This window comes from Hemitrygon akajei, chromosome 22 (genome assembly GCF_048418815.1).
Source record: "Hemitrygon akajei chromosome 22, sHemAka1.3, whole genome shotgun sequence".
NCBI lineage: Eukaryota > Metazoa > Chordata > Chondrichthyes > Myliobatiformes > Dasyatidae > Hemitrygon > Hemitrygon akajei.
This window is the reverse complement of record NC_133145.1, coordinates 28531695-28544600: the sequence shown is the minus strand read 5'-3', so window position 1 is coordinate 28544600 and position 12906 is coordinate 28531695. Positions and strand designations below refer to the sequence as shown.

General features: G+C 39.0%; 1 protein-coding gene across 1 annotated transcript in view; it reads right to left on the bottom strand.

Moving 5' to 3' along the window:
• The window catches only part of tbcd (tubulin folding cofactor D), a 250865-nt gene that overhangs the window by 100202 nt on the left and 137757 nt on the right, over window positions 1-12906 (bottom strand). Inside the window, exon 15 of the mRNA XM_073025892.1 lies at window positions 1486-1543. Within this exon, the coding sequence (XP_072881993.1) occupies window positions 1486-1543 (58 nt within the window). The remainder of the gene's footprint in view (window positions 1-1485; window positions 1544-12906) is intronic.

Below are 12906 nucleotides of genomic sequence, written 5' to 3'. Positions count from 1 at the left end.
GTCTTATTATGGAGAAGGTATAGAATGAAATGGGAAGTGAAGAGGACTCAGTCTTCATTTCTGGGAGATAAATTGTGCAGAAACTGCTCCCTACTTTCATATTTTCAGGTATTTGGATTCAAAATCTTGTAGTAAATAAGAATCCACATGGGGTGGGAGCAGTAAAACTGAGAGATTCAATACAGCCAGAAAATTATCGTAAATTTCAAGGGCCCAATCCTTAATATATATTTATCATGTATAGATAGACATTAATACACAAATACTTGTATGGACTCTAAAGTAATAATTTGTAACTTGGCAGGTGCAATATCTGGCTGATCCATGCCTTCCAAGAATTACTATAGCAACCAACCTTGGCACTCAGATGAAATAAACATGGATTAGAAAAGAGTTTCAACAAGGTGGAGTTGAAACTGCACCAGTCATGGTGGATTAACTGGATAAATGTGACCCAAGGTATTATATCAGAAATACACAATGTACAGAAAAAAACATTCTGTCAAACTTTTACTTAACTTGAAAAACAAGATTAATTCCATGCTTCTGATCTGAGACTACATTCCTAACTGATATTTATATTAGGGAAATTCAGAATGTCAAAAAAGTAAATCATTTTCATTAAAGGCAAATTTGATTCAGAATCTCTGCATTGGAAGTAGTATTGAACAAAAATCAGCCTGTACATTCAAGAACTAGAAAGTTGAGTAGCATAAGAAAGTATTTAAGTGCACCTCCCAGTGCATCAGAGCAAAATAGCACCCACCCTGTGATCTGACGTAATGCATATTCTCTCTAAGGAGAAAACATACACAGTTTTAAACGGTAGCTTAGCCATGTCAGTAAAGTTAAAATATTCACTACCTACTGCTACAATATTTTCAGTGACATTGCACATTATGCTTGGGCTTCGACAACTAATTTACAAATTGGAGCATAACCTAGGGTTCAATGATCACTGGGCAAACACAGGATCATCAAATGGCCATGTCTTCCATTAAAAGAAGACCTCGAGATCATTAAATGATATGTCAAATGAAGGGATGAGGTCCACTGAGGCACCCGTCTTCCTCCAGTCTCTCACTTATTATTGATTTTTCCTATTATTTTCATTCTGATGCCTTCAGCTGAAGCATCTCACCTGATTGTAAACCACTTCCCCATCTCTTTGACAATCTTCAAACACTCATCAATTTCCCCATACTTTAGTGATCTCTTTCAGAACTCCACTCCTGCATTCCTCTCCCCACCCAATTTCCTCTTCAGTCTCTAGAAAGCAGGAAGATAATTAAAGGTCTTATTCTATTAACATCAGAGCTTTTCCTTCAATGGGCTTAGGCAAGCTACAACTTTCTTCATGAGTACAACACTTGTTTATATCATTTTCAATATAAAAAACATGATAGAGATCTCAATCATTCTTCATAAACAGCAGCAGCATCACTCTTCTCAACTACAGTGAAAAGAATAAAGCTGAATACTTACTGAGGCAGCTCTTCGACAATTGACATTCCGATCAAACACCGTTGTTATTACCAAAGAACTAAAAGTGAAATATTTTTAAAAATCAGTTAGATGTCTTTCAAACTGAATAGACTATATTTATAAATTGTCATTATTTTGTGTATTGAAAACCAGGTGATTTTCTTTGTGTATTGAAAATTCAGCATACTGATTTGGTGACTTATTTTTCACTTAGTTTAAATCAATTAAATCCAAATAAATCCATCATAAAGGACTATACAACAGACCTCTTATTGATATTTATTCTCATTTACTGCAGAAATCAGTAGAAAACCAACTCAATGATTTTGACGTCCTTTCCTCAATGCTAGATATTTAGAATTATGTCTTGTTATATTAGATCTGTGACAATTCTCAAGTGCATTACCTCTTGAGCATGTCTGGGCACTCATCTACTTTAATTATCACAAAAGATTAGAATGGAACATAAGGTGCAAATGAACATTACTCCACTTTGCTAAAAGGACATGGTCTTTAACCACCTCTTCTGTGGCATGAATTAGTTCCTTTATTATCTTTCTTGTACTTCCCACCCACCCATGCAGGAGCTCATGGACTTCTATGACTATAGTGTAACAAATAGCCGTGGTATAATTCCTCTTCCCTTTAGCTAACAAGCTGAGCCTGCCAACTGGCATGTGCCAGTACCACACTGAACCTAGACATAGATTCCCTCCTAATCCTCACATCATATTCAATGTTACTTCTACCATTAGACCTGCAAATCCATCCCATCCCCCATTTTCATTTAATATCTCCTGAAAGTCACACTCTGTACAGATGAGCACCAAACACAAGTTGATATTCCAGCGAAGTATAGTTGCTGCTTCTCACAGGAAGCCACTTAAAAGGCTTTTCATTTATTTTTAAAATGATTTTGGATCAAGATAAGTTGTGAAAGGCACTGCATAAATGCAAGCCTTTCTTCGTTTTCACCCAGCTCCCCTTTGTCATGTGTTACTAGGGTATATGACTGGCCTCACCAAACCTCACCCTGAGGTACTGCCCCTTTTTCTTTCTAATCTACCTTCAACTCTCCTCTCTCTTGAAATGTTAGCTCATTGTTCTTGAAATATATTTACCTAGTTATTGCTTACATAAAGAAAAAAATTATATCCCTGAAACCCCAAAATGATCACTTTTATACTAAAAGATACCTTTTTATGCTTGCTGCTACGTCAAAGATTTTAATTGAGATTTGCAGTTTCGGAGAAAAAAAGCTTGGTAGTTTAGTAATACAGCAACATGTCTTAACTTATCACCATACTTGCAATACCTGTTTAGCCACAGGTGAAATTAAAAACAATAGTTGAATAATTTTTGCATCTTGAAGTACTAAGTGTAGCTTTGCATTTCTTATATTTGAATGCCTAATGATTGAAAATGTACATGAGGAAAAAGTATGAAATAAACAAGTGTTTGTCTGGGTATACATCGGAAATTATTTTTTTGCCTGGAAAATGAGTAAGAATTTCAACATTCCACACCCAAGTGTTAAAAGTTCAACTGACAAGGAAACACCTTCCATACAACTAGTTTTGCAAGTTGCTAGCTAGGGAGGTAACTGGCAAAATAATGAAAACTTATTGCAGCAGTACAAAAGTGGGCATAATTATAAGTGATACTCGAAAATATTGCATTTAGTTACTTTTTTGTGTGGTAAATTGATGAAAATTCAAGGTAATAATGCTGTGGTGAAGAATAATGGACTTCTGGAGCTTTAATGAGCAGGTTTACTAACTTCAATCACCATGATTAGCTGAAACTATAAAATAAACTGAATCAAAGCTGAGAAAGAAGATAAATTATTACGTAATACTAATCTCCAATCAAGTTTCTAAGTTAAAAAGGGATGAAGGATTTGAAGGGATCTAAACCGAAAAAATAAAGGGTCTGTGAGAAATCTAATCCAAACTTAAAATATAAAATTGTATATTTTAATGACTAACAATAATTCAAACCCAAACACTAACTCTTTCTCGAGAGGTTAGCAAGTAGTATTTAATGCTCATCACACTGGTTCAAGATGACAGAGACTTGAAACAATGAGATAATGTTCTGTAATTTAGTTTTTAATCTACGATGCAATTATAACTTAATTTAAAGTGTTTCAATAGCAAGTCAATGCACAAGCTGTCACTTTCACAAAGCAACTGAAATATCTGCAAATATGCCTTCACTTGTAACTGTAATCTAGGGAAAGGCGAGAACAGTGTGATATATCACTGTTCAAAACAAGAGAAAAGATGATCAGTGGATCAGTCTTCAGCAGAATTAAGGCTATCATAAGTAAAATGGATAAGGCACAATGAATGATTAAAAGGCTTGCCCCCAGATTTAAAAAAAAGCAATAATTAAAGAAATAATTCACCATTCTTAACAAATGTATTGTATGTTCCACTGAAGATGAAAATTGCACAAGAAAGGTGACCCAAAGGAGTTTAGAAAAAACACTAGATCAAAATAACCTTAAAATGTTGTCAAACATGAGGGACTTGTAGGGGAATTCACGAGTGTATTTTAGAGAGCTGCAAGAAATATTGAAGAAAGAGCTTCTACAAATATGTCCTCTTAAGCAGTTCCTCAGGTTTAAAAATTACCTGCTTCCACTCTGGCTCTTCAAGACAAATGTGGAAGTAAGTTGCTGCCACAGGTCCCTGTTAGAACAGTCACACAGGTAGATTGAGGGACCTTCTGTCACTTATTTGGTGATTCCTCTATGGTCTTTGGGTAGATGGAGCTCATCAACCTGGGAAGGCAATCCATCTAAGAGAGGGAAAACTCTGATTTCAAACCTCCACTGCCTTGCAGCCATATCCACTCATGGGAAAGGCTTTGGGAGTAAACCCCGAGGACAAATCCGGAGCTGGAGTCCCTAAGGCAGTCCGACGTTGCCTTCAACCTTGTTCTAGCAACTCCTGCGACGACACCGGTGCCAAGCTGTATCGGCCTTTGCTCTTCCCTTGGACAACATCGGTGTCGTGGAGAGGGGAAGCATGGGCAACTGCCGGTCCTCCATACAACCTTGCTCAGGCCTGCGCCCTGGAGAGGAGACTCCAGTAGACTTTCCAGGCACAGATCCACGGTCGCACGAGACTAACGGATGCCACTGCCTCTATGCTCCTAGTACATTAAGTTCCTCAATGACAACTTGAACCTTCCTTTCATGTAACGACACACACAAAATGCTGGTGGAACACAACAGGCCAGGCAGCATCTATGCTGTGTTCCACTAGCATTTTGTGTGTGTCGTTTGAATTTCCAGCATCTGCAGATTTCCTCCTGTTTGCTCTTCCTTTCATGTGAAGCTTTGATGTAACTTTACAGGATGCCAATGAAAGAGCATAAGGAATACTGTGCAATGTTTGCACAATATCCATTAAGAATGGATATATTTGCAGTTTTAATGAGTTGATGCATGGGGGTGAAAGGATTGGGCTATGAGAAGATTGGGCTAATACAAAGTACAAAATAAATGTTATTATCAAAGTACATACATGTCACCATATATTACCTTGAGATACATTTTTATGTTTTATTTTAGTGATGCAACGCTGAATAGGCCATTGTGGCCCTTCAAGCCACACTGCCCCAAGAAACACCTGACAAACCATAACCTAATCATGTGACAATTTACAATGATAAATTAACCTACCCAGTACATCTTTGGACTGTGAGTGGAAACCAGATCATCTGGGGAAAACCCACACATTCCGCAGGGAGGATGTACAGAGACTCCTTACAGAATGGCACTAGAATTGAACTCTGAACTCCAGAATGCCCCAGCTGTAACAGCAACCACTACACTATTGTGGCACCTGTTCATTCCAGGCATTCACAGTAAATACAAAGGGACGCGAAAGAATCAATGAAAAACAGTACCAGAACAAAGACAGATAAACAAACAATGTGCAAGACAACAAATTGTGCAAATATATAAAAAAGAAAAACACAAAATAAATAAATGATAAATATTGAGAACCTGAGTTGTAGAGTCCTTGAAAGTGAGTGTACAGGTTGTGGAATCAGTTCCATGTTGGGGTGAGTAAAGTTATCCCTCATGGTAATAATTATTCCTGCACCTGGTAGTGTATGACCAAAGGCTCCTGTACCTCCTTCCTGATGGCAGCAGCGAGAAGACAGTACAGCCTGGACGGTAGGAGGCCTTAATGACAGATGCTGTTTCCTTCAACAGCACTCATTGTAGATATGCTCAGTGATGCACTGTTAAGTATCAACTACTTTTTGTAAGCTTTTCCATTCAAGGTCATTGGTGTTCCCATATGAGGTTGTGATGCAACCAGTCTCTATACTCTCCACCGTGCATCAACAGAAGTTCATCGAAGTTTTAGATGACGTCGATTTTTTGCAAACTTCTAAAAAAGTAGAAGCAGTACTATGCTTTCTTTGTAAAGGCACTTACATGACATTTTCATACTTCCACTGAAGTAGGAAAAAGTTAGAGATGATCTTATTGACCTTCATATAAGATTCACAGACGCACAGAGTGATAGTTGGAACACAGGCCATTAGTTACAGAATAAGATATTGTTTGATATGGGGACAAGCATAAATTTCTTCTCTCACGAGAATCATGATTATTTTAAACTTTTACTCCAGAGAGCTGTAAATCAGAATCATAAGTTAAAGCCATATCATAAGAAGTTAAAGAAAGAGCGAAAGTGATGATGAAGCCAAGATTGTATTGGTCAGCATTGTACTAAATGGTGAACTAGCTTATTGGCCTATTCCTGCCCCCATTTATTAAAAAAAACTATACTCTGGGTTCTACAACAACAAAACTGGAAAAGCAGTTTCAAGGAATGTAATTGCATTCACCTACTCTGGAAATCAATGATAATCTCAAATGCTCAATTACTTGAATTCTGGTTTGGTTCCTAAGTGACTCTGGATGTACTTGAGTGCCTGAGCCCTTTTCAGGCTTCAAGGAAAGATCCTTTGGGTTATAATCTCTACTTAATTTTAACTTGTATTAGGATTAGAATTGTAGATAGCTTTAATAACTGAGCATCAATATTGGAATCAGACTCAATGGGTGGATGTTACCTTCCTTAATTTGCCATTTAGCAAATGACTTCCATGCCTATGACTTAAACATGGAAGTTGAGATAAGATGAAAATCTAATCTCCAGTTCCGCAGTTGAACTCACAACAGGATGCCTAAAACAGCATCTTTCTAAATGTCAGTTGTAAAATCTTCCAAGGAAAATCTTGGTATTCACAATCTGGAAAGATATATAGCTCAAAGCAATATTGCATATTTCCTTACTCAGTAGATATACAAACTTGCCTTCCAGCCAATTATCTCTGGCTTGTTATTTAAATTCTTACTTGAATACACACCCCATTTTCTTCTAACCACAAATAACACAACACCCCAGGGAAGATGAAACTAACCATACCTGCACACATTACACATTTTATGTCATGCATACAAATCCTTATTTAAATGAGTTTCCTCCATTACTGGAAAAAAAAGTAAAATTAAAACCCTTGTGCTTATTAAATCCAAAAATGGGTTTTAATCATAGGTAGTAAGCAATAGGCAGTATCAAGACAATTGACCTAGATCAAAACTTTTTGCTATTTAAATACTTCACTGAGTTGGAGACTATTTATGATTACATAAACCAGTAAATATAAATTTTAACCAAGCTGTTCGGCAAGATTAGACATTTCATCTCAAGAAAAGCAAGTCATTCAATATTGCAACAAGATTTTGGGATACGAGTGTAAGGTAATTTAGATACTGAGTTGGCATTTGTTTTACATCAAGAAAAAATTCAGACAACACTGAAACATGTAAGGCGTCAAGCTAAGGAAACTGTGTGCCAATTGTCGATGATATGAAATGAAGACTGCACCGAGCTGCAACTTCTGTTGAATTTCAGCTTATATTTAATTGTTTCTTTAAATAGTTTTTAGGTTTGTAAGGACAGTTTTGAAAACAGAGAGGGGAGTTAGGGGTGAGGTTGAGGTTTAGGGATAGGTTTGTGGGGAAATTAGAGGTCAGGAAGGAGTCTAAGTTTCCACTCCAAGCCTGAAGATCAATGATGCGGGCGTGGGACATCCATGGTCGGTTGTCGGATAATGAGAGGACAGAAAGTAGCTGAGGCCTCCCCAACACCAGGTTAGTGAGTTGTCAGTGGGTTGCAGAGTCAGCGTTCCATGCGTATTGGACCAATGAGTTCTGATGATCCACTAAGTTGATGAAACGATGAGACTGCATTTTGAGACCTTAGTGTTCAGGGTCCCTTCATCAGCAAGTCCAGAGTTCAAGGCCTTAGTGTTCAGTGATCAGTGTGCCCTGGGATCAATTCTGAGGAATGAGGCCTGAGGATCAGATTGGCAGTCTTGAACTGAAGACACATTGGCTGGAGCCAAGAACGCAAGTCTCTGAGAGTCCACTGGGGAGGTCTAAGTTCAATGTCTGCAGGCCCAGGTCTGAGTCCACTGGAGGACTGTACTGGGGTTAAAATACAGAGTATGCAAATAGGTGGGAGAGATGAACAGGTTTTATTTTGTTGTTGTTCTTGATCCTAAACTCCTCCACTATTGGAAACATAACCTCTCTACATCCACTATATTTAGGCCTTTCAATATTCAATAGTTTTCAATGAGATTTCTCCTCATTCTTCTAAATCCAGTGAGTAAAGGCCCAGAGCCATGACATGCTCTCATACATTGACCCTTTCATTCCCAGGAACATTCCCATGACCCCCTTCTGGACCCTCTCCAATACCAGCACATCCTTTCTTATATAAGGGGCCCAAACTGCTCACAATCAAGTGCGATCTGACCAATGCCTTATAAAGCCCCAGTGTGAGTAATGCAGTATCAGAATTACATCCTTGCTTTTATATTCGAGGCCTCTTGAAATGAATGCTAACACTGCATTTTTCTTCCTTACCACTGAGTCAACCTACAAGTTAACCTTTAGAGAAACCTGTACTTCCAGCAAGATAGCGCCAGTGACCAACGGCGGCACCTTGCAGACAGCTTACAAAACTTATGGATCTTCTCCTTCTTCTAGATATACTTCTTTTTCTTACCTGAGATCGATTACAGCCTGTAATTCCCCCTCTAAAAAATGTATTTTTACGCTGACTGAGCAATCTGGTATTTCTGTGATCTCCTGGAAAATTCGAAGTGGAGTGCAGGTAAGGGCATCACTAAGGGTGAATGCTATGCCAATCCTAATGGCAGAACATGAACCCGTGGTTGGCTCCATTACTCCATAACTACCTTCTTAGCTTCTATCTATCACCTCCTCATTCTCCAGTAAGAGCTGAAGGTCATCTAGCTGCAGTTCCATTTCCCTAACACAGCTTGTAAGGATCTGCAGTTGAATGCAACTTGTGGAGATGTAGTTATTGCAGAGATTGGAGGTTTCCCAGCGTTCCACAATTTCATATATACCACTGATTCTGGATCCATTCTCACCACACTACCTATGAATTATGAGCCAAACCTAATTATTCCAATACTGCCCTCTCACAATGGGTGCTGCCATAATGGCCACTCCGCATACACCTTGCTTCTTTGTATTAGCCTTTGCCAAATACCTATTGATTGAAGCATCCAGAAAGGCCCTGAGCTATTTTTAAACCTCATACCACCTCTCCAACAAGCGACTGCTTGCGATAATTGAACTGAGTTGCTTTTTGTGTTCTATGTTGCTCCGCCAAACATTGTAGGCATGCTATATTCACACTGGAATGTGCACACCTTCGGATGTATTGGTTGTTGACACAAATACAGGCAGTCCCCGAGTTACGAACGAGTTCCGTTTCTTAGTCCGTCTTTAAGTCAGATTTGTACGTAAGTCGGAACAAGTACATCCAGTATTACAGTCGGCCCTCCTTATCCGCGGATTCCACATGCGCGGATTCAACCAACGGCGGATTGGAAAAACCCAGAAGTTCTCTCTCCAACACTCGTTGTTTGAGCATGTACAGACTGTTTTTTCTTGTCATTATTCCCTAAACTATACAGTATAACAACTATTTACATAGCATTTACATTGTATTAGGTATTATAAGTAATCTAGAAATGACTTAAAAGTACAGGCAGTCCCCGGGTTATGAATGAGTTCTGTTCCTGAGTCCGTCTTTAAATCGGATTTGAAATCGGAACAGGTACATCTGGTATTATTTGGCATCAATTAGTCAAACGTTTTTCTTAGTATATAGTACATATTTTACCTTTCTGTGCATATAAAACACTTAAGAAACATACATTTTCAATAATTAAACCACTGTGTTGCTTAGTAATAATTGTAGCTTTCATCAGGGCAGGGCCTTTCAAATGCTCCATTAAAATTGTTCAGATCGTTGACCGACTGTTGCCTAACGCTTTTCCAATGACCGATGGTGTTTCACCTCTTTCCGATTGCTTCATTACTTCCACCTTATTTTCAATCACGATTGTGATTATTTTCATGAACAGAAACACCGCGGATTCAGAGCTACGCCAGGTCCTAATGTCCACCGCTCTGAACATGTTAAATAAAGTCCAGGGTTCCGCTGGGTCCTAAAGACCACTGCACTGCTTCAGGTTAAATAAGGGACTTGAGCATCCATGATTTTTGGTATCCACGGGATGTCTCTGAATCAATCCCCCGCAGGTAAGGAGGGCCGACTGTATTTAGCATCAGTTAGTCAAACATTTGTCTTAGTATATAGTATATATTTTACCTTTCTATGCATATAAAACACTTAAGAAATGTATGTATTCCAATAATTAAACCACTGCATTGCTCAGTAATAATTGTAGCTTTCATCGGGGCAGGGCCTTTCACATGCTCCATTATTCTCACTTTATCCTTTATCCTTTAAAATTGTTCCAATCGTTGACCGACTGTAGCCTAACGCTTTTCCAATAACCGATGACATTTCACCTCTTTCCAAATGCTTTATTATTTCCACTTTATTTTCAATTGTGATCATTTCCTGTCAATGGAACAGAAACACTGCGGGCGGCGGGTCCCGACCTCCGCCGGGTCCTAAGGACCACCGCACTGAATTCCCCAGGTCCTAAAGTCCACCACACTGAGACAGGTTAAATGGGACAAGTGGGGGCTGTGCTGGGTTTGGGTATTCTGCATGGGAATTTAAACTGGAGGTGACAGTTTTTTTTTTACGAGGTCGAGCTGTGAGCTTGACATCAACCTGGCATGGAAGGAGAACGCACTCGGGAGCAGGCTGTCACTGGATCGAACTCGGGAACCTCCGTTCTCGAGCCCGGCGCTCATCTCACTGCACCACCAGCCGACTGGTAAAGGGGGAAGGGTGATGGTGAATTTTGCTAAGAAAAATTTAAGCCAAATACAAAGTTGCACACTCAACACAGTGTCAACAGCAACGACTTAAAATGGTGGACGGCGTCATGATCTGACTTAAAATGGCGGACGGCATTCTCCTTCCTCGGTTTGCAAGTATGAGTTGTTCGTAAGTCGGATGTTCGTAACTCCGGGACTACCTGTAATGCATTCCACTGTTTGTTTCCATGTACAATTGATAAATAAACTTGAATCGTAAATAAGTGAAAATTGCCTTGAAGCTTACAAATTATGTGGCATATAGACAGCAGTCACATCAAAGTTCAAAGTAAATTAAGTATCAATGTACATATGTCAGCATATACAACCATGAGATTCCTTTTCTTGCTGACATTCACAGTAATACAAAGAACCATAAAAGAATCAATGATAAAACACGCAGATGACAACCAATGTGCAAAAGGCAACCAACAGCAAGTAGAAAAAATAGATAATTTTAAAAAATAAACAAACAAACAACAAATGTCCAGAATATAGGATTAAGAGTCCTTGAAAGTGAGTTCATAGGTTGTGGGAACAATTCAGTGTTGCTGTGAGTGAAGTTACGGGTAATGTAACTCCCTCAATCGCAGGATTCTGAAGACAGTGACATGGACAGCCCAGCGCATCTGTAGTTGTGAACTTCTCATGATTCAGGACGTTTACAAAGACAGGTGTGAAAAAATGGCCCAAAGTATCATTGGGGGCCCGAGTCACCCTAACCACAATCTATTCCAGCTGCTACCATCTGGGAAATGGTATCACAGCATAAAAGCCAGAATCAACAGGCTCCAGGACAGCTTCTTCCACCAGGCCATCAAACTGATTAACTCACGGTGACTTAAGTGTATTTCTATGTTACATTTACTGTTGTATTTATTATAAATTACTATGATTCCATATTGCACACTTAGACGGAGACGTAACATAAAGATTTTTACTCCTCGTGTATGTAAAGGATGTAAGAAATAAAGTCAATTTAATTCAATTCAATTCAATTATCCCCTCTGATTCAAGAGTCTAACAGTTGAGGGATAATAACTGGTGGTGTGAGTCCTGAGGCTCCCATACATTCTTCCTGATGGCAGCAGTGAGAAGAGAACATGGCCCAGATGGTGGGGGACTTGATGATGGATGCTACTTTCCTGCGACGGCGCCCCGTGAAGATGACCTCAACGCTGGGGAGGGAATTACCTGTGATGGTCTGGGCTGTGACCAGAACTTTTTGTAGGCTTTTCCATTCAAGAGCATTGGTATTTCCGTATCAGGCCATGTGGCAACTAGTCAGTATAGTATGTATCATAAGTAGAATAAACAGCAACTAAAATTATATCCTTGAGGAACTCTAGTAATGATAGCACGGACTGCTGAAGATGTTGTACTGGGCTAAAAAGATGCAAAAACTTTCTGGCAGAAATGAGCATCAAGGAAGAAAATCTGACTAATATTGTCAAGTTTCAGATAGGCTCTGGACAATAAGAATGAAAAATATGTGAACAGTGAGGAGAAAACCAGAAAAGCAGCAACTCTTCATACAGTTAACTTTGCCATGAAGAATAAACAAATCCAATCTTTTGATAACACCCTACCACCCCTGCAGAATTAGTACATATCTTATGATCATTTGATTTACTCTAATAAGGAACCAACAGAGTATGGTTATTAGACACACATATAGCCCACTCTGGAGTCTTCAGATGAATTGAAGGGAATTTCTATTCTAACCTTAAAAATACTCTGTTCCACATTCCAAAAAGCGATGCACGGATCTTTCTAGTTACTTTAACACCTGTCTTCAAAGGGACACAACCTTTTGGCAAGGTGTGAGTGGCAAGGAAGAAGTAGAGAAGATTAACTCCAAAAGGGTATTTCTTTTGACAAAATGAGTGGAATATGGCCTTGTTGTCATGAATACTTCATTTCACTTGAGGAACAAGACTAAGTAGCATCATCCGTGGGGGTCAAGCACTGGCTCCTGTTAGGCTATATTATTGTTCAAGTGAGATTATACAAAGATGCCATAACATATACCTATGACTGTT